A 23,650-nucleotide genomic window follows, 5' to 3' on the forward strand; every position below is an offset into this window, starting at 1 on the left:
AAATCTATTATTCATTCATTTATTTCCAAGTGACTAGATGCATTTATATTATTCCAGATATTTTACATCGTGAACGTCTCCTCAAAAACATTGAATATGGAGTTATGACACTTGAGATTTAAATCATCTTCTTTTAAAGCAGATAAACTTTAATGCACATCAAGGTCTTGATTTATTAGATTTGTCAGAGTACTAAAATTAACCTAATAATAGAAATAATACTGACCAGCAAATGTGGCAAAATTACAGTTGTATGATGTATTATGCATTATGATGGCTGTATTTCTCTATAATAGCTGATAGGTTTGAGCGGAGATGATGGAGCTATACTGATACTGGTTTCATATATGATCATGTCTTCTGTCCAGTGTTGTTCAGCTGAGGCCGGTCCATAAACAGGATTCTTCTGTGCGAAGGAGCTCTTTCCAGCTCCAGCACTGTGATGTTGTTTGTCTGAGTGGCACTGAGATAAGGTCCGGGGACATACAGCGTCTGTTGGGGGCCCCTCTGGGGCCAATACCTTCCCAGGTTCACCCCATTTACCCAAACCTGACCCTGAAAGAGAAAAACAGAATTACACAAAAACTGCTCAAGATAACAAATACTAGATAATATTCATAATACAAAAAATACGCCTTACCTTGGTCCATCCATTAAGTTTTACAAAAGTGTCCCATGCGAGGCCTGTAGAAGTCAAGGTTCCTGAGTAGATCATTGGTCCGTCTCCTGCTTCCATCGCTGACCCTGAGTGAGCCGCCTGCAGCCAGCCATTGGCTACTGCAGTGTCAATGTCCAGTGGATAGACTGACCAATCAGTGAGCACGTCATTGCCCAAAATGAGGTTACCCAAGAGACCCTGAAAAAGGGGTTTTATATACTTTATTAATAGAATTTTCTCAGAAGGATTAGCAGATTTTAACAGATTAACTTGCCTTATTATCATTGATATAACTGCCAAAATTAACCCTGCCCATGTTCTCCACGAGTATGTCCAACTGATCCCCTTGTTGTCCTGTAACGTTCATCACCAGTGCAGTGTCCCTCTCCATAAGCCCCTGGTACACCTGCTCACAGACAAGTTTCAATCTAAACCATCTTTTCTGGCAAACATCTGCCTTTCAAACAAAACCATGGTTAAGATGAGTTTTAAGTGCAGGCCCTAAATAAACAGTTAAACATGAATATAACTAAGTCAACGTATTGGTTAATCTCTCTCCATTCGAGCATGTAGACTGAAGTGATCAGCAGTTTGGTTTTGTCAATAATGGAAGATCATTTTTAATTTTAGGTGTGTCCCAAATCGCGTACTTGTGCACTATTCTATGACGTTTTGTAGTAGAAATAGTGCGAGTAGTGCATTCACACTGAAAATTCCAAAAACAAAAAGTGCACTTAAATAACCGATAAAATGAAGTGTGGAATGTTGGACTGTCACAGGCTCGCAGCTTTAATTACGTCACGAAGGGGGCGGGGCTAGCAGACTCTGATTATTAATGACAAAATAACCTTATAAAATTCATACACTACACGGTTGAGTATATAGTGCATAAGTACATAGTGGATAAATGCATAGCGTGTCATTTGGGATGCAGTTTGTGTCTTGCGGATGCACTCAGTAGCTCTGTTCTAATTGGCAGGGTCCCTATGCAGTGTTCACTGCTCTCTGAGCACAGGATATCAGTTGAAGTGCACTTGACAATGCGCTCATTCAACATCAACAAACATAAAACGTGAATTGCGCACATTATAAGAGTATGTAGTATGATGACATGGTATACTTTGTAAATAAATAGAATAGAAATAACCATAATTTTATTTAATATACTGTACCTATGTTTCACCTCCTGAGACCCGAGAAAAACGTTTTTTTTTTTTTTGTATTGAAAAGTATTTTTCATGTCTTTACATTGTTCAAAGCATTAAAAAAAAAAAAAAGTAATAAAAAAAGATATTTATAAGTTATGCTATGTCCTCTGTAAAAAAACAAACCAATACATTTTTAGTTTTAGATTATTTTTTTTTACCAAACTTTGTATAAAGATGATTTTCAACTATGTTATAGCAGAATGATTCGATATACCATTTTTCTTTCTGCAAAATGTGTGTAAAATGGCCATAAACGGGTTTTCTCATTATATACAATGTATCTATAAACTAAATCTAATTTGCATATTAATGTGTTTTTGGGGCAACATGTAATGAAAAAAGAAGTGTAATAATGTGAGTAATAATTGACAAGATTTTCATAATTATATATAATATTTCATAGAATATTGAAATATAATTTCTTTCCCTATTCATTTATGTCTCCCAAAATGCGTAATAAACATGCTTTTAGTCCCGGTGTCCTCATATGAGAACATGTATGAAATCACAAACTGTGGCATGTATAGTCTCAGAGAAATTCACTAGAATATAATGTCCTCGTATGAGGATGCAGGGTCTTAGGAGGATAAAACAGGGTTATTATAGTTAACTAAAACTAAACCCATGAAAACATTTTTTTTACTAAAAATAAACGTTAAATGAAATAAAATAATAAAATAAAATATAAAAAAAAACTTATTTCACCTAGTTGCCAAAACAGTTTCTGAGTTTAACTTGATGCACTAAAATAAATACAACTGAAATAAAATTAATACAAATTATATAGACTGTGTTAAAAACAATAAAACGTTTAAAAAACAACAAAATTAAAATTACAATGAAAACTAAAACCAAAATATATAATTAAAAACAAAACAAATGTAAAACATGAGATTTATTTGAATTGATTCAATACACTAAAATACATTCAAATAACATTTTATTTAAATATTAAGCTATTATTAATTTAATTTTGCATATTTGCAAGTGCTAAACTGAGTAATAAATGTCAGGTTGTGATGTTTAATAGCAAAATAAACATAGTTTGGTTGTATTACATGTGTATTTTATCCTATTTAGCCATAATCATGACAGATAATTATACTCAATTAAAATGATGCAACCTCATTGTTATTTTATTCAAACTTGCACAAGTGACTGAAGGGTAAATTTCCTTCTCCATATCCTGTGAAGATGTATTGCTGTTCAGTTATTCCCTATGCCCTTTGAACTGAACATATGTTTCCTTCAGACTGGAAAGGCACTTAATATGGCAGAATTTTACACTTTACAGGGCACTTTTGGTCAACTTTTTTGTTTGTTTCACTGCCTCATCTTCATCACAATGGTCATTATGTGCTCTACAATTCCTATCCTGGATGCATTAAGTAGCATTATTAACTGCTGTTGCTCTACACTAAAGATATTTGTGTTTTGTTTGCTTTTTTGGATTCAGTTCCAGTGTTTTGCAGGTGTGCTTGTCATATGATTTCAACATGGCTTCCCCCATGGTACCCGCTTTATGTGGAATAAAGCTGATAAGGCTTCATCACATGTGAGTGTACATCCTTTTAAACATACATTTTCAAAATGATTGTTCCTTTCTTCATATGTAAAAATGTTTACACTAGGACAGCAGTGGTAAACAGTGGTTTTACACACACACTAGTGGTAATGCACACAGTTATAGTGTCTGACTAACCATGGTGAGAACAAAACATTGTGTTAGCGTGACCCAAACAAGTGGTCTGCTCACCCCATTCACAGAGACGTATGCACGATCATGGATGCCATTGAGGGGCGAGATGAGAGGGGTCGGCTCGGGAACATTCCGTGGCAGTGTCGTTCGGTAAAGCATGAAGCCATAGTACTGCACACAGTTGACATAACACAAGCTCAGACCAGCTTTTACACGTAACCAAGACCGACCTCCAAAGCCCAAACCATATATGCGCATCTACAGCCATTTATGAGGAAATTCAACATTGGCTGGCTAAACACAACACCATAAAACATTATGAATTAGCTATAATCACGTTTATTAAGTTCTTTTAAATATCATACCTGTTTAATCTCCTCAAACGTCAAAGGATATTGAGATCGCACTGGACCTTGAGGTGACAGCGTATCCAACAAGCTGCTAATGTTGCCGACCTATGAAAGAAAATAGGAACAGAGTAAGAAGGGGTGCATGGCCAAGACATTTTTGCAAGTGAATAAGGTTTTGCTATGAGAAATATCCACACCTTCTGAAGTGTAACAAAGCCATAAGCGAACTTTGGGGTGGCTGGTGGCATGGGACCAACTGGAATGTCTCGAAACTGAAAACAAACACACATTATTAATACAATAGAATGGATGGCTGTTTTGGCATTCAGTAGATGCTGGTTACAAACACTAGCTGGTCACCTAGCATTATGAACAAAACTATAATTTTTGGAGTCCACTAACTATAAGCAACTTTGCAACTACACGTCAACTAGTATTAGTAGACAGTCTGCTTATGAAGTGCTTAACACTTCATTTTGATGGTCCCCCAACAGACATACTACTCACTGTAAGTATCTTTGCAAAGGTCAACTAACCCTAACCTGACTAATACTCTAATAAGAGTTGACATTTACCATTGTTGCAAATTAAAGTTAGTTGACATGTAGTTACAAAGTTACTTATAGTTAATGTCCAGCAAAAACTGCCTGCTTTAGTCTTACATTTGAATAACATACAAGAGTCCTTTCTACTGTCACAAAGTAATACACCACCATTCAGAGGTTTAAATAAGAAGAAATTAATACTTTTATTCAGAAAATAATGACGTTTATAATGTTACAAAATATTTCTATTTAAAAAAAGGCTTTCTATTCATCAAAAAAATCTGAAAAACACCAATATGAAGCAGCACAACTGTTTTCAACATTAATAATAATAATAATAAGAAATGTTTCTTGAGCACCAAATCAGCATATTAGAATGATTTCTGAAGGATCACGTTGCACGCTGGAGTAATGATACTGAAAATTCAGCTTTGCATCACAGGAAAAAACTACATTTTAAAATATATGAAATATAATATAACAGAAAACGGATATTTTAAATGATAATAATATTTCACAAAATTACTGTTTTTACAGAAGAGACTAGTATGAGACACAAAAAAATTTGCCTTCTGAACAGTTACACATAGTCATGCGTCCAGCAATATCAACTGTAAATTGGATATTGTCATACATGTGCATTCAGAGTTAATATATGTATGTTCTTACATTTTTAATGACATCTCTGATGGCAAGCAGTTTGTCAGTGGGGTCTCCTGCCTCTGATAAAGGTGCATTGTAATCATAACTGGTCACGACAGACCGAAACCTGGTATCGTGATCCGCTCCTGTAAGTGATAATATTCAAACATTAAGATGACTGCATTACCGCATATTGTCAAGGACATGGGAACAAGTATACTGAGATAGCAGATTTACCATTCCAGTAACCGAAGTTTGTTCCTCCCTCGAACATGTACCTGTGATTAGAAGAAATCTCTTTATCCAAGGTATCAGAGGTACAGCCCAGTTTTAATATAACAAGAATTTATTTTTCATTGATAACATCTAATGAATCAGTTGGCTTTACACTCATTCTTCTATAGAAAACATTACTTACATGTTCACACTGGCACCCATGGACAACATCTCTCCCAGCATTTTGCTCACTTTGATAGTGTCCACAGAAGCATGTTTATCACCCCAGTGATCCAGCCAGCCTGTATAGAACTCAGAATTCACCTGAAATCATGATGCATCAATTACTGCCAAATCCTACAGCTTGATAAACAATCATAACATGAATGCTCTTACTTACCAGTGGGCCTTTAGGCTCAAACCTTCTTTGTCGAATGAAGGCTGCAGTGATGTTGGTGTCTGAAGGGGAAAATAATTAAATTTTGAACTCTTGATATGCACACATGGACTAAAAATCTAGTCAAAACTTTTTAAAAACACCACACAGGTCAGACACAAGTGACCTCCTCAGTTGACCTTACCTGTGCCAAAGTCTATAGTGGCGTACAAGCCCTCAAGCGTGCCACAGATCATCTCTTTATCCGTATTCCCATCTGTAGTAAAGAGAATGACGTTTTCCCCCAGGAACAAACGGAACAGGGTGCGAAGATGCCGCATGTAGTTGTAATCACAGGCGAAGTAGCTGCCATATTCATTCTCCACCTGAAAAGATAAAAAAAAAAAGCATAAAATATTCACACCTGTCTATACACTGTAAAGCACTGTTTACATATCAACACCAAACGTAATTGCTATGTATAGTCCTACAAAACATGAGCACTGTAATAAGTTCTTTGTTATTATTGCATACTCAGTAAATATTATTTTACATTTTCTCTGGGTGGAGCAGCATAGTAGTTAAATATCTCAGCTGGTAAAAAACCAATTGTAGGTTCTTCAAACCCAGCTGTCAACATTGTGTCCTTGAGAACGTCACATCGGGTTCAACTAGGAGGACTCAGCCAGTCATCTGAGGACACTGCATTGGACAAATGTGTCTGGTTATACTTGTGTACTTACTTACTAAATGTTAGCACTATATTGTACCTGCACACTGATAATATTTCCTCCATTCTGATAAAGCCACGGCTTCATCTTAGTGAGCAGCACAGCCAACCAGTCACTTGCTGGCTTCAAATACTCTGAAACAGACGCACACTACCATTAAAGACAGATCTGGCCAATGTGAAGTCATGTCTCATGCAGACGGAACATATACCTGTGTCAGCTGAACGAAGGATAATGTTTGGCTTTTCTAGCAACCAGGCAGGCAAACCACCCTATCGGACAGATAAGAACCCACAATTTACTCACCAAATAACAATCACAAGGCTGTCTTTTGTGTTGTGACCAGAACTAATTCTTACTAGCATCATGAATCAAATTTTCATTCAAAATGATCAAAAAAATACAAATCTGTTAGTATTTACTCATGTATATGTTTTCAAAACCAGTATGATTTTCTTTCTTTTCTTTCTTCATTTAATAGAATGCACATGCTGCTCTTTTCCATATAATAAAAAGTGAATGGTGACCAGGGTCTGTTGAGCTTCAAAAATGACCATATGATTTATGCACTATTGTCAAAGTTTGCTTAAAGCTTGAATACACTACACAACTTTTGCACCGATCTTTGCCCCAATTTACAGTCTGGAGGAATTGATACTAGTTGCCTAAAATTACAGCCAGTCTAGATTTTTGGCAGTCAGAGTTGACATAATTCACATAAAAGACTTATAAAGCTTTGGACAATGAATTCATCCAGTCAGAGGACATTAAACACTGGATGTTTTGAGGTGATTTCAGAACACATATGTGACCCTGGACCACAAAACCAGTCTTAAGTCGCTGGGGTATATTTGTAGCAATAGCCAAAAATACATTGTATGGGTCAAAATTATAGATTTTTCTCTTATGCCAAAAATCATTAGTATATTAAGTAAAGATCATGGTCCATGAAGATATTTTGTAAATTTCTTACCGTAAATATATCAAAACTTCATTTTTGATTAGTAATATGCATTGCTAAGAACTTCATTTGAACAGCTTTAAAGGCGATTTTCTCAATATTTAGATTTTTTTGCACCCCCAGATTTTCAAATAGTTGTATCTCAGCCAAATATTGTCCGATCCTAACAAATCACACATTAATGGAAAGCTTATTTATTCAGCTTTCAGATGTTGTAAAATTCAGCATCTAAGGAAGCCGAAAAATGCTAGAATGAACATGGCATCTAGCGTGTACGCGGTGTGAGTGGAATGGTAACCTCTGCGGAGGGTGGAAATGCATTTGGTTAAGATTTCTAGGGTTATGGGTTGCCTGGTGTCTGGGCTCTTTGAACGCCTTTGATGAGAAGAGTGGTCTGTGAATTGGCTATTTGAGGTGAGGGAGAACCAAATATGAGCTTGTGAAAAAATTTGATTCCGCTTAGGTAGCCTTTTATGGAACCGACTTGGAGGTTTTTGTTAATGTTGAGGTGGGATATGAATGAGGTGATGGAGAGCATGCAGTTGTAGGCTGAAGGAGTGGTGGACTGATCAGGCCGTGAAAAATCGGGGAATGGCAGGTTGTAGGCAGAATGGAATACTTAGAAGCATTTCCATGCTGTTAAATAGGATTGTAGGGTTCTGGGGGAAACTGCTTGAAGTATGGAATCGAGGGAAGCTTCGAAGAGAGGTCTCAGAGGATGATTTAGGGGAACATCAGCTCTGAATAAGGAGGTACTGGGGTTGGGAGTGGTTCCGCCTCTGGTGCCAACTGCCTGAATTTCTGCTCAAATTTGGTTCCTGATGTTGCTGGAAACTGGGGGCGGATCCAGTGCAAGAGCGTTCGTCGGCATAGGTAAGGGCGTGGCTGTGGACAAAGTGAAGGAAGAACAGGTATGGGGGAAAGGGGGGACAGGTAGCGGTCGGAACTGCTTGCTGCGGCAGGCTCGAGCTTGGAATTGTAGAAAAAAGGGAGGGAATAACGGGCGCCGGAGTCTGTGCCATAAGCGGAGGCGGCCTCACGCTTTGGCCGGCCCGGGAGGTGGGCCAAACATTGGGAAGGAGAGGGGGAATAGCGGGCGTCGGGGCCTGAAGCATTAGAGGAGGCGGCCTCGCACTAGAGCTGGATGGTGGGGCTGGGGGCCATGGGTAGGCAAAACGATTAGGCGTGGGGAAATGCAAGGATTGAGGATGGGGCTGCGCTGCTGGCTGAGGCGTGCTCGCGCTGCCGTGGTGGCTTGTGGAAGTGTGCGCCGGCGCGTCAACTGGAGGACCTGCGGGCTGACGCTCGGAGGATCGGGAGCCGGTGGCTGCAGGATCCGGAGCGCGGCTCAGGCTTGCGGAAGGCCGTCTGCTGCGGCCTGATAATTGGAGAATAGGGAGCACTGCGGCCCCGACTTGCTTTGTCCTTTGCTTTGGATGGAGTGTGGATTGGAGGTGGAGCCCCTGCCTGGAGCGAGGCGAAGAGAACTTGGAGGTCCGCTTTGCTTGCGTGGCGAGGGGTGTTGATACCGGCGTTTAAAAGTGCTTGGCGTAGACCCGCTACAGTCCATTTTTCCGCTGCTGGGGTGGAAGAGAGGGCTGAGGCATAAGATGACGCTGGGGACGGTTGCTGACGCCTAGCAGGCGAAGGTGAAGGCGAACCCCTAAGTCTGGAGGTATGAGCGGCGGCTGTGCGAGAAGACCAGCAGTCTCGTGATGCAGCCGCAGGCTCTGTTGTAGCGCCGGTGTGCTGAACGTCGGTTGGAGACGCAGGCGGAGCTGCGTTGTCGAAGGTGTTATCCTCGGGGAAAAGTTCTATCTCTGACATGGTTGCGGCAATCGGATGCACCAATGCTGAAAGTCGAGATAATGGAGGGCGGACGTACTTGGTCATTAATAGGAGATTGCTTGTGTGCTGATTGGATAATAGTGTAATCACTAATGATTAGCTGGCCGCGTTAATTATCCACGCGTGCTTCTCCCGAAATTTGTTTATAAAACATCACTAAGTGCATGATGCCCAGTTTTTCCTGTGTAACCAAACTCAACAAGTATATGATGTCTAGTGTTTCGAAATTGTTCAGATTTTAAAACTCGCATAAGTGTAAGTATTCCAGCCTTTTTAAGCAATAAGATATTTTCATCAAAATTATTTTCTAATCACACTTTTTCCTGATTTATTCACTTAATTTGAAGTATTTCCTAACACAGACCTTTGACTATGACTTAAGGAGACAAGTCATATAAGCTATGCTACTTTTGGAGTCACCACTGATTTTGACTGTATGGAAAAGAGCAGCATGAACATTCTACTAAAACACTTATTTTGTGTCCTATGGAAGAAAGAAAGTCGTATAGGTTTGGAACGCCATAAGGGTGATCACAAGATAACAAGGTATAATTTTGGGTGAACTATTCCTTTAAAAACACACTCTCATAATCACATGCAGCGACTGGCCTATTGTAAAATATCACATTTCAAAAACTTTCAAATTTAGCAACATGAGGAAATAACATTCACCATTTCCCATTCTGCACAGATGTACGGCCCTGGACGCAGAATGACTAACAGCCCTGTCTGATTGGCCAGGTTCAAGAAGTGCTCAAGATCTCTGTCTCCTGTAAAGTTGAACACCCCCTGCACGGTCTCGTGGAAGTTCCATGGCACATACCTGCATGAAAGCAAACACACATTTTTGGCAAGATGTGTAATGTAAGTGTGTGCACAGGGTTTGCACTGTTTCTCTGTTCCACGTACACCTGAATAGCATTGAGTCCAGTCATGTACATCTTGAGCAGCCTGTCCTTCCAATATTCCCGAGGAATGCGAGAGTAGTGGATACTTCCTGAGATGTACTGAAATGGTTTTCCATCCTTTTGGAAGCAGTTGTTCTTGTAGTCGATATAAAATGAGCGTGAATCTGCCTTAAAACAGAAAAGTCGTGTAGTTAAAAATGTGCATGGTGTTGTGGGCGCATAAGAATCCACAAACTATTCTCAATATGATAGAGATTGCATTCATAATTACAAAAAAAATCAAATAAATTAATTTAAAAAATATTTCAACGTTTCTATAATGACCCAAGTCTATAAATACACGTCAAGTTGGTTAAAAATAATTAATCACAATGTGTAGATGTGAAAGTCGTGCACTTTGAATCAGGTACTTACCAACACAGAAATTATTGGCAACAAGCACAGACTTAATAAAACGAAAGCAATTTGTGACTTCATCTCTAAATCAAACGGATAAGACGCAGTAACACTCCTCCGTTTGACATTATGATGGCAGCGCGTGATTGTAACGTGTCAGGAAATAATATTTCAACTGCTCAAACTTTTCTATGTCAAGTCATTTTGTATAAAGCGGTCCACTTTCTCTGTTCAATAGATTTGCAGCGTTTCTTCTCTTTGAACATGAAGGTCATGTGATTGTTTTCTGTTTGGCAATGGTCTGGGTCCTAAAGTCCGCCTAAACACATCGGCGATTCAGTGACCCCTGTTCATCAGTAATAAACCAGATTGATGACTTGTTTTGCTGTTTACTGTTACTGTTTTGCATTGCCAGTGAAGTGTATTAAAAATAAAGAAATACATTAATAATAAATAAACGAACCTATGCAATAGCCACAAATGTGCACCTGTAACAAAACAGTTGCTCAGAAAACAAAACTTGGTGGACGAGTTGTTTATTATAATTAATATTTTAAATAAATGTAATATATTGCTGTTGCTGCCCTTTTCTAAAAGCCATACAGTTTTTCTGTTGTGCCAAAAACAGAGCAGCCTGACACCAGTTAAGACCAGCAGTTTAGGCAGGTTTAGTCTTTTTTTGTGCAGCTTTAAGTATTGTTTAATCATTTAAGCATGTTAGTTTGCTCGGATGAAAGGTCTAATTTCAAATTATAACTTCAGGCCAGAGTCAGGCACTGGGGGCCTTCTAAGGGAGCATAAAACTAAAATGTTTTTTTTTTCTCTCTCTCCTCAATAACTATTTTGTTTATTAGGGAACATCCAGAATTAGAGTCTTGAATTTACTCAAATCACAAAACGAATTATTATTAAATATTTTATTATATTAACACTGCCTATTTCTGTTAATAAAAAAGTTTGGAATCAAGTATAATTGTCATATTAACGGCAGAAAAAACAGGCCTTCATAATCGTGTTGGACAAAAGAGGGCCTATCATATCAAAAAGGTTGATAACCAGTGTTTTAATTTCCATGTTGTGTGTGTGTGTGTGTGTGTGTGTGTGTGTGTGTGTGTGGGTGTGCACAAATGTGTATAATAACATGGGTACTACAACGTAAACATGGTTTATGAGGACACTTCCTGTGTCCCCGTAAAACAAAAGGCTTAAAAAACATACAAAACGGTGTTTTATGAAATTCAAAAATTTCAAAAGTTTCCTGTAAGGTGTAGGGTTGGTGTAAGGCGATATAAATACAGTTTGTACAGTATAAAAACCATTACGCCTATGGAGAGTCCCCGTACCCTGCTAAAAAACAACAACAATAGAAGCCCAATAGAAACCATCACAGAAATGCCAATGGTTTCCATTAAAATACCATTATAAACCATTAGCTTTTTCCAGTAAAACCATTTCAAAATTCATTTTTGTAGTGTGTTTTGGGCATTTTTCCAATAGGATTTAACATCCCACCAACAGAACCCATCACATACCAGTAGACACCATTATAGTTTCCATTAAAACCAATACAATTCCCATTATAACCATTAAAACCATTACATTTTCTATTGTGTTTTGGGCAGGGTTCTATTGTTTGTTTTTTTTCAGCAGGGTAAAGCACAAATTCAAGTATATGTGTGTGTGTGTGTGTGTGTGTGTGTTTTCAAACCATAAAGCTAACTCAGGACTGAGCTTCTTAGATAACAAATTACCTTGAGTGTGCACTTTTGCTTGTATGTTAAATGTCTTATAAACAGAGCTTCAATGGTTCTCCTCAGACACTCAGAGGCGCTGCAGGATAGAAGACTGATGTTTCATTCGTTCATGTGCTCTTTAGCGCCCTCTAATGAGAGCCTGCTTTGAGTCTAAACCCATTTATGTTCTGTGAAATCTATCTCAAATTAATACTAATGCTAATTTATGTTGTATATGTGGTGTTAGCATGTTATCAGTGTTACTTGTAACTATCACTAGAGTGACTTCTGTAGTGAATGGAAAAAAGTTGACAATATGCATACAAACGCAGCATAAATAAAATGTACTCAGTATAAAGAGATATTTATCATTTATAATAATATTTTTCAGCACCAGGTAAATGTGTATTTCCTTCTGCCACTTTAATGGGAGCAGGTGGGCTGGTGAAGTGACTTGTCACCAATATTCACTTGTGCTGCATGATTATGAATGTTTACTGCTGGTCCAGACACCCAAATAAACAGTGGCTGATCCAATGGCGTTGACACATGCACCACACACCACAGCCATTGTTTGACACCATCTGCTGAACACCATACAGAGACACATTGCATAGAATGTGGGAGAATTCAAAGACAATGCATAGAGTTTGTGCTTGAAGAGGAAGGCAGATGCTGTCATTTAAAATAGCTTTACGGATTGCTCCCACGTTCCCGTAAAGTGTGTACTGGAGGGTAAACGACGCCATGTGTGAGAAGAGCAAGTCTCTTTGGCTTTTAAAGGCATTCTTTTGGAAACCAAGCCTAATGCAGTCATTATCCCGCTGAGCTGAGTAAGCAAACACACATACCTCCTGTGTTACCTTAAGGCACGCAAACACATACACACTCAGTCTGAACAGGGAACACTTATGTTTTCATCAGTTAAGATGTTCGTCACTTAGTTTAATAAGTGACTGATTGATTGTATATATAATCTAAACTATGAGTAGATGTATATGCATGAATTGTACTCACTATATACATAGGAATATTCCTATATTAACCAGAATGGTGATGAAATGTACAAAATATCTTCATGGAACATGATCTTTACTTAATATCCTAATGATTTTTGGCATAAAAGAAAAATCGATAATTTTGACCCATACAGTGTATTGTTGGCTATTGCTACCCGTGCTACTTATGTTATGACTGGTTTTGTGGTCCAGGGTCACATGTGTCTGTATTAATCAGAATTTGGGTTTGTGTAAAGACCTTATTCTGGATATCCACTTTAACTGAACTCGTATTTATATCTGCAAATGAAGGTAATTACATTTCCTGTAAAGGGGTACATGATAATCCTAGTAATTAGGATGGCTTTGGATTTATGCAATTAATGCCGGGTTTGTAACTTTATAATTGTGGCCTAAATAACTGAACTATGGTCTTTTGTGTTTTTTAAACTTGGGTCAAAATGTGTGCTTTTGCGTCCAATACAAACTTCAGCCTCAATAATCATATTCTGAAAAATAAATAAAAAAATAAACAGAAGCGGATAATCCATTTATGCTTTGGGAATAAACCAAAATCCTCTCTCACAGGGGAGGTGGGTTTTCCAAATATTGAGAGAGATTTGCCTTGAAGATTACAGGAAGTGTTTCAATGAATATCTGTAAACATCTGAACATTGATGGCAAGTCATTTTAGCCTATTTTTGAGACAAATCAACACACTGCTTAAACACAAAACATCACTAAAGGGCCATAGTAGTTTGATTCATGTTGATCCTTGTTTCTTTTGCTCAGTTTGTGTCCACACATGCACACAAAGCACTCCTTTAATTACTCACTATTTATAATGTGTCACAGCTGTATTTCCAGGGCTTTTCCGGAAAAGGCTTCTCTTTATTTGAGGATTTGCTTGAGTCAGAGCTCTCCTGAATGTTCAGACAGGCCATCTATGGTGATATGCTTCAGACGGGACTCCACCTGTTTTGTTTGTGAAAACAGTAAACTCATCTTATGTAACAGTTTATCTTATTCTTCGGAAGAGATATATTCCTGCCTATTTGATTTGGCTTGAGAATACACAATGACCGTTTTTGTAATAAACTGATCGTTAAAAATTGAGATGTTGTACATCTAGTTTAAAATGTAATAATGAATTACACTTTTGTTGTTTACAGATTAAGACAGCTATTTCCTTTTTAAGAAAAAATTTTTTTTTTTACTTCAAATTGTGAAATGTCAGCTCTGATTAATTATTCCAGTCTGACTATGTTCTTTACGACATAAAGCAAATATTTCCCTGAGAGAATCATGTCAGTGACCACCAGCAGTCTTGGGAATCTTCAAATCATCAACCGCCTGGCCAGACAAACTCCTCCAGATTTCTCAACAGTGAACATTTTTGTCGTTTTTGTGACCAAAGTTAATAGGGCCTGATGAATCATAGTCCATATATCTTCACCAGCATCAGTTTTACGCACGGCATGTGCCACGGATCATGTTACACTGCATTAACACATCGATAAATGTCTCTAAATTCCTCTCATTGACTATTTAAGTTCATCTTTCATGTGACTACTCATAAACACAACATTGAAGGGATTCATTTTTAACCCTGATATCTGGGGGCTCAGTAGATTCCCATAATGAGTCATGACTGTTTGCTTGTTTTGAAGAATGAGGAATGGTATGTTACTATATTCCACAATGAGTCCCTCCAGAGGCTTCCGGAGAGTTTTTTTTTTTTTTTTTCTTCGATCATTGTGTTCCTGTAGAAATAGATTTTATCCCAACTAACAGGAACATCTAGCAAGGTTCTCTCAAAAACATGAACAAACGTTCTTCGTCTTTAATAATGTTCTCAAAACAATAGCACAAAAATGTCATTAATACATCTTCCATGGAATGTTTTTACTTTTCTGAAATGTTACTTGTTTTTAGAATGTTCAGAGAACATTCAAAAGTAACGTTCTCATAATGTTTGTAAAATAATGAAGTGGTAATTTCACTTAACGTTAGAATAACCAAGAAAAAAATGTTTTTAGAACATTCTAAAAACTGTGTGTTTTGAATGTTCAGCGAACATCCAGAAATAATGTTTTTATAACTTAATGGGAACATTAGCAAAACGTTCTTAGAACATATTTCTGTTATCTTGAGTGAACAGTAACAGTATACTCTTCTAAACTGTCAAAAGGTCGATAATTTTTAGATTTAGAATATAGAAAGTAGGAGATCAGCTTGCTTTGTAATACTATTATGACGGGCTTTAAAATGAAAATAAATGAGATTTGTGTCTGTGTACATTTATGGAACATTGAAGTGCTTTGTGTGGTCGATGTGCCTCTTTTTATAGTGTATGTTGATGTGAGATGGCTGCAGGGTAGCATCATGTTACAACAAAGATTAGTGATGGCCTCGCAAGACTATTGAACCAAAGTTCCCTGACATTCATAAATGAACAGAACTCAAAATATGTTGACCTTTTCAGGCCTGTTCTGGAACTGCTTGGTCCACAGCAGGATTCCTCCTTATCTTCCAACACAGTTAACTGTGAGGTCATTTAAAGCCCCCCTCTGTTGCCCCCCACGATCTTCTGCATTCCACACCTTTGTATGTTTCTCATGCACTGCAGGATGATGGTTCCACAAACAAACCTGCCCCCTTTTAAACTCCTTGAACAACTTTTAAACTTTTGATTTCATTTCCAGCAAAACTTTAGTACTGTAGTAATTAAATTAAAACTTAGTTATCTCCAAAGCTCTATTTTGCTTGTTAGAAATCAGGACCATTGTGCACAAGCGCTGCCTGCTAATTTCTTGCCTGATAGGGCAGCGAGAAAATAAGTCAGCTGCTGAAGCTCTAGTAAGCATAAAAAAATATTAACTGAAAGTCGTAGCGTTTTATGTCACTTATTAGGTAGCACAGCACAAAATGCAATGTTCTTCTAACATGTTGGGACATTGAAGATTTGCACTCTGTCACTCTGAAAAAAATCCATCAATTTAGACGGCTCAATTTAATTTGTTCATTCACTCAGCATTAGTGTCCTCTAAGTGTCTTGCCCAGTAAATAGATGATGACTTACAGCAGAAAGTATGAGTGAGATTACTGTTTTTGCATTTGTGATGTCTAGTGCATCGTGAAAATCTGCCATTCAGACTTTCTTCTTTTGTGGTGCACAGAAATTTAGCATTTTAATGAATATCTGGTCGGTGGCTAAAATGTGCTTTCATAAGATGGAGGTAAGGGCGTAAAATTTGAAGTAGCAAGTTCTTACACTGGTTTGCGAAATGCGACTGAAATGCCAGAATAAGAATAGCATATTTCCGCCACCTACTGGACTGGAGTGTGAAGCGCTGCAGGGCACACAGGAGAACTATAGCTGGCAAGGTTGTATTGTTAAAATTGCTTAAATATCAGGTTGTTTTTCTAACAAAACTGATGGGGGAACTGATTTTTAAGGAATTTTTGAGTCATTTTTGAGTGTTATGTCAGTAGTAAAGACACTAGTCAAAATAATACAATAGTTGTGTGCCCTCTTTAATATGATTTTATGTTTGAGGCGACAGCATGCCCTTATCTGATGTTGGTTGTGACATTAGCTCAATACATGTGCTGTTGATCAGCTTCTGCATCAAAGCATTAGTGCCATTCTGTTTTTACATAATCACCACAAGCCTGATCATGTGATAATGTGTGAGTGCTTGCACTACAACTGAGAGTCATTAGAAAGACTCTTTATCTAACATGCTCTCCATCATATATCCCCCTTTTTCGCCCCATTAACTGAGATCTGATGCTTTCAGCCAAGGGTTAATTGACCTTGCCTCAGGACTGATTGAGGGTCAGACTGTTACAAAGACTGCTGTAGCATAATACATTTCTGTGTTTGCAGATGCTGTGTCTACAATTTTGGCAGCAAGTAAACTGACTCGGGGTCAGGGGACTGAAACAAACTCTCAGACAGACAGACTGTGTGCCAAACAAGCTTTCAGACAAACAGAATGGACTTCAGAACTGGTATTTGTTTGGTATGCCAGAGCAGAACAGCTGATGTAAAATCAGAGTGCAAACTGTGAATGTGCCAAAAGCCCTACAAGAGAACGAGAGCTGTGAACTATAAGCAGTTTTTATCTTTTAATGTCTGAAGTATACTAATTATGTTGACTATGAATACTGTGTGTGTGTGTGTGTGTGTCAGAAAGAAGACACACTGTTGTCTACTGACACACAGAAGGGCTATTCAGACCCTGTAGTGGATCTTCTGACAGCTCCACTGGTAGTGGCTTTGTTCTGTTTTTCTCACAGAGATGGTATGTTAGATCAGGAGCATCATGCACCTACTCTTTTTCTTTTTTTTTTTTTGAGAGCATCTCAGTTGCAATCCTTGCTTATCTTGTGCCCTATAGGCCAGGGGTTTTCAAATGTTTTCATGCCCAGAACCCTAAATATGATGACCTTACTAAAATATATAAATTTTAATGTATAAAGAGTCAAGACCAACTGAGCAACCATGTGAGAAAAATATAAAGCATGATATTATTAAGGCAACATTTAAAGTAAATAAATAAATAACTTATTTTTATATTGTCATCGTGCTAAAGAAAATTATTAAAATATTATCTGAAATATATTTATTAAAAGTGTATATTTTCTACTGATTATTAGAATAAAGTTAGATGCATGAACCTAATAAACACTGATTTTGTGTGACTTCTGTAATGTGCTGAATCTGAAACCTGAGAATCATAATAATTCTGAATGAAACAGTAATAATATCAAATATGTATTCAAAATTGTTGGGGTTTTTTTTGTCTTCCACAGGATGGAATCTTTGATAAACATTTTTATCAATATGCAATTATTGCATCATTGAATAATTATGAAATATATACATATGATAATTAAATAATTGCATATTGATGAAAATGTGGCTAAATTTTCCAAAAGCACGTAATTTTCCATGCACAGATCATTTGTTTTTAACAGAAAATTGTCATCAACTGTCACTACTCCAAACTCATTCAATTAGATTGAAAGGAAAAAATAAATAAAAACAACTATTTTTAACACATTTTTGATATCATTACTGTTTCATCCAGCATTTTTATTGTTTTCATTTCAAATTAAAAAATCAGAGGGGGATCCAAGGTATCATTTTCAGCAACACAACATACATGATGCAAAAAAAGTGTTGTGATCACACACTGTACTGACACACTCTCACTTAAACACACGCTTTTCTGAAAGCTGAATGTGAAATGATAAAATTACTGGTTAATGAAGATATTCTCCAGAGGGCTATGGGGGCTACAGAAACACTGCCAGGTCGTCTTAGTCTGTTCCCCTCCCCCATTTCCTCATGGGCCGCTCTGATTAGCCAGTGGCAGCCACCCCGCTGCCTGCCTTTGTCTGAGCTCTTTGTCTGACCTCAGGTATTGCACAAGACTTTATCTATTTGGTGACCTGAAATTTCTATAACGCAACTCAGCAAGCGCACCATACAACTGAACCAGGTTAGGTTATGAAATGGTGTGAGACTAATTACAAATCTGTGTTATTTTGTGTTTCCTGAAATGGATGGGGGTTGGTGCACCACTTTAACACAACACCAGCCCATCCAATCAGACAATGTGCAGCATCCTCGAATACTGATAGTGTCATAAAAACCCACTTGAGTTGAAACTGATCATTCAGATTTTCTTTTCACTTGTGATCTGAATTACTACATAAAGAAACAGCACTAGTTATAAATTATTTCCAGGGGTATATTAGCATAAAGCAATACAACAGAATCGCACTGATCAGCAGCTTAGCATGAAATTGTCATTTAACAGATCTCCTTCTGCTGGGATCTGTCACCGGCTCCTGATGCCGTTCTCATACCAGCCACGTGCCTCAGTCTAAAGCAAACACAAAGTCGAAGTCTGTTTGCATTGATGTTAGAGAGATCTGAAATCTGCATAGAATAAAGTCTGATTGTCTGAACAGAGCTAGATATAATTCTAGGTAATGAGCTTCATTGCATACTCAAGTAATCAGGATTAAAGCATAAGAACCTGTTAGGTTAAACCTGGCTCAGAAATACAAGAGAATGCAATGAAAAACAGGTCAGGACTGGAAACAGATCATGTTCTTCTGTAGTTTACACATGACAGTGGCTGAGCTCTTCTGAAAGGAGTAACTCACCCAAAATTTTATTCACCCTTAGGGCATCCAAGAATTTATATCTTGGACCAAGATATAAATGAGTTTGTTTCTTCATCAGATTTGGAGAAAATTAGTATTACATCACTTGCTCGCCAATGGAGTCCAAACAGCTGATGAAAACATCACAATAATCCAAAACACAACTCCATCAGTTAACATCTTGTGAAGTACAAAGCTGCATGTTTGTAATAAACAAATCCATCATTAAGGCATTTTAACTCAAAACCGGCCAAAATACGAGCCCATAATACCACATCTTCCAGCGGAAAAAGTCTATCCCCTGTTGTGCATACAAACATTCAGCTTTTCAGATCACAAGACGTTAATTAATGGACTGGAGTTATGTTGATTACTTGTGGATTATTGCGACATTTGGACTCTCATTCTGACGGCACCCATTCACTGCAATGGATCCATTGGTGAACAAGCAATGCTAAATTTCTCCAAATCTGTTCCGACGAAAAAACAAACTCATCTAGGTTTTTGATGGCCTGAGGGTGAGTACATTTTTAACACCATTTTTAATTTTGGGCGAACCATTTCTTTAATAAGTGAAAAATGTACAATTTACTAGACAGGCACCTATTTTGAGAGTCAACTCTTTTGATTATAAAGCATCTCTATTTGCTTATGCAGGCAAGTCTGATATCCTGTATCGACTTTGATCAGAAGCATTGGAAAGTTTTGGAACAAGAAATATCTGTTAAATGTCTAACTTGAGTAATTCTCAAGGGTATAGAGTCCACGTTGAGTGTACGAGATCGGACAGTGTGTGTGGCTGAAGTGAGGTCTTTTATACTGGGTGAGATGGCTGAGGTGATGAGGTGCAGGTGATCGTGATTAGTATTCGGGTGATGTGGATCGTTGTGATTGGTGGGGCGTGAGGCTTGACCGATCCGTGACACTTACAATTTTCGCTGTCTTTTTATAAGTACATAAAGATGATGGCTGTCACAGTTGTTTAGAAAAAAAACAAACGTATTAAGCCTGCGTGCTATATAAATTGTATTCACTTTAAAACTCACAATTGAACTGCATCTTTTAGGCTTCTACATCATTTGCAAACCACTCAGCCAGAGATTAATGTCCTACGGAGTGCTATGAATATAAAGCTATGGATCAAACAGAATGGAGTTTGTGAGAGGACATTATTTTATCCCCAGAAGAACCGCTTGACTCCATTTCTATTGATTCTTATCTAACCAAATCTAATTTTATATCTTAAAAAGTTTATAGGACATTCATTTTCAAGGAGAGCTGCGGTTAAATTCGGGCCTATCAAAGTACTTTTGAGTTAAGACTTCTAGGTTGGGGATCCAAGTCAGTTTAAAACATTCATGCCATGTCCTAAACTAGTAAAGAGGACAGCAAAAGACTATTACATGCACCATTATTTTGCATACACCATGTGTTATCATTGTTTAAACCTAGTTTATTATTGCTCTGGCCTTTCTCTGTCCTTCCAGCCCCGGCTGATAGAAAGCTAACCTAAATGAGAGAGGTCACATAGCACAGTGCCTACAGCAAGAGCAGCTGTAACACATTCATACAGACAGACCTCCCTCGGTTTGTGACTTGAGTGGAGCTCCTAATAGAGATTCATAGGAGCTCACTTGAATATAATTAACCCCATTGTAAGGGTCAAACAAGCTGAGATAGTGGGGTGTGTGAACCCTGAATGTTTTCATTCTAACATATCATTCATAACAATTCCCAAATTTGATATTATTATTTTCATACATAAATACCTGTATGCATATTTGATCGAAAAAAAAGTTGTTAATTAGCATATGTTAATAATTATATTTAAATGTTTTAAAATGATGACCAATATGTAGGAACTTAAAAATTTGGGTGACTTTCCTAAGAGGACAGTGGTAATCCAGGCACTAAGTGGGTCAAAGCCATTCCAGATTTGTCCCAAAATAGAATTCCCTGGATATCTATTTCTCTCTCTCTATTGGAATGCTCAGAAAAACCACAATTCATTGTGTCATGAGTAATGGGCTCCTTAAAACTAAGTTGAATTTTCACCATAAAAGTATTAATATAGGCCTAATAATAATATGTCAAAATAAGTTTGGGCAATTTCTGAGGACAATTGCAAAATCTCTATTCTGCCTTAAAATGTAAAACACAAATGTATATATTTTTCACAATGAAGTAAATATATGAAGACAGCAAAATCTAAAATCGCCTTTTTGCTTTTACAATTAGGTTATACGAAGCATTACAGTATTGATCAAGAATGAAAAAAGAGCTTGGGACCAGACCACTTCATTTTATATACAGGAGCTCTCTGGCTCGAGCTCTAGCGCTCTCACTCGGGTGTGTCTAGTGGGCGGGGTATCGCTGCCAAGCCCCGCCTCCAACAGTCATACCCAAATGAGCCGGTGGCCTCTGTGTTTTCTCCACACAAAGATACAGAAGCGCACGCCGCGCGAGACGAGACGGACCGCCGCTGGGATAAACACGAGCTTCTTCAAATACACACAAGAGACATTCAGCCCTCATAGCGGTTTCCGAATCAGTTTGTCAAGAGTGTCTGAAGAAAACTTATTCAGAGGAATTACTGTCTGGACGGTGCGATGGGAACTTCGGCTGTATGTTAAACGCGTGAATGAAGAGCATCTCTACAGTGCACGGAGTCAGTGGTACCCTGAGCACCGAACACCGGACAGGACCTTGATACAGATGGATACCTTCTTTGTTGAGGTAGGTGGAAAACTTGAACACTTCACCGGAACCATCTCTCCTTTGTGATGGTGCTGCCTTTAAAAGGATGTTGCTGAGCTTACGTCAAGTTTAGATCACTTATATGTATATATAGCCTATTATACTGTCACACACACACACACACACACACACACACACACACACATATATATATATATATATATACACACACACACACACACACACACACACATATATATATATATATATATGTGTGTGTGTGTGTGTGTGTGTGTGCGCGCGCGCGTTTTTGTGACAAATGAGGACATGAATTTGTATAATGACAAAGGTATGACATAGGTATTACAAGGAGAAGGTGACTTTTCAGGACATTACCCCATGTTCCCACTTTTCAAAATGCTTATAAATCACACAGAGTGTATTGAAAATCTGAAATAGCACAAAGTTTCCTATATATATATATATATATATATATATATATATATATACTGTATATATAGCCTATGCGCAGAATGAAAAATGAAAAGTATATTGAGTCTATTTTTTTTTTTCCTTTTGTGTCCAAAAGTTGTGTCCATTGTTGTTGTTGTTGTACACTCCACTTTCTTTTTGCTGAATCGGGGAACTATAAAAACATGGTCTATAAAGTGTAAACAGTACTTGTTGTGTTTCATTATTAGGTGTTAATTCTGTTAGGACCCTCTGTCACTTCAGGTCAGAAAAAATATGGGGAGTCCCTCTCACATTCATTACCAGTTCAAAGGTTATTTAACACCAGATCACTGCCTTTGAAGATCACTAGTGCTTGCAGAAAAGCAGTGAACAAAGTAGCATCTTGATCCAGAGTAAGATGATCATAAATGCCCCAGTGAAGACCCCCAGGATGTGTTTCATGCTTCCTTCTGTCTGCTTTGCTCTTCAGACTCTGTGTCAGCATGAGAACAAACCTGCTGGCAACGAAAGCTCAGACCTCACACACAACGCACTGACCCACTGCAGCAGTATTAAATCAATACTTATATAGCATTTGGATAGCCATATAAACCAATATTTCAGACCACCAGAGAGTATATAAAGAGTTGGTAGACAAAAGAAATACAGTCAGGTTTAACCAGTCACTTTTTGCAATGCATGTGTTATTCTCTCTTAACTTTGGTGGTCTAAAGGTTTTAAAGAGTCTTAATTAAAGACTACTCTGTGATGTTGTATTGTGAGATATGAAGTCACAAAGTCGGGCATTCATAGCAGAGCATTGGAGGACAACAGCAGATCTAAATGGGAAGAGTAATTAAACATCTGTTTGGGATGGAGGACAGAAAGGGTCTGAGACACATCTAAGATTAAGAGCTTGGATCCACATGCATGGATCCAGCCGGAATGATGAGGCTTAGAAGTAGAAACGCAAACATTCCTTGATTATTTATAGCAATGGTCTGCTGTCAGGAGGAAGTTCCCATTCATTGGCCCATGCAGCGGC

General features: G+C 37.9%; 2 protein-coding genes across 2 annotated transcripts in view; one reads left to right on the top strand and one right to left on the bottom strand.

Annotated features, from left to right (window-relative positions):
• Positions 1-71: 71 nt before the first annotated feature.
• Positions 72-10,817, bottom strand: glb1l (galactosidase, beta 1-like). The gene is made up of 16 exons (XM_058785982.1): positions 10,557-10,817; positions 10,144-10,310; positions 9,907-10,057; positions 6,637-6,697; positions 6,465-6,559; positions 5,900-6,080; positions 5,719-5,777; positions 5,521-5,642; positions 5,340-5,380; positions 5,130-5,248; positions 4,113-4,187; positions 3,931-4,020; positions 3,623-3,736; positions 933-1,064; positions 641-856; positions 72-555 (listed from the first exon to the last, which is right to left on the bottom strand). The coding sequence occupies exons 1-16, from the start codon at positions 10,617-10,619 to the stop codon at positions 352-354; spliced, it is 1,890 nt and encodes a 629-aa protein (XP_058641965.1). The 5' UTR covers positions 10,620-10,817; the 3' UTR covers positions 72-351.
• An 11,090-nt stretch (positions 10,818-21,907) lies between these two features.
• Positions 21,908-23,650, top strand: part of myo10l3 (myosin X, like 3) — an 83,727-nt gene continuing 81,984 nt past the window's right edge. The window contains exon 1 of the mRNA XM_058787433.1: positions 21,908-22,191. Within this exon, the coding sequence (XP_058643416.1) occupies positions 22,171-22,191 (21 nt within the window). The 5' untranslated portion in view covers positions 21,908-22,170. The remainder of the gene's footprint in view (positions 22,192-23,650) is intronic.

The sequence above is a fragment of the Onychostoma macrolepis genome, chromosome 09, assembly GCF_012432095.1.
Source record: "Onychostoma macrolepis isolate SWU-2019 chromosome 09, ASM1243209v1, whole genome shotgun sequence".
In the NCBI taxonomy this organism is placed as follows: Eukaryota; Metazoa; Chordata; class Actinopteri; order Cypriniformes; family Cyprinidae; genus Onychostoma; species Onychostoma macrolepis.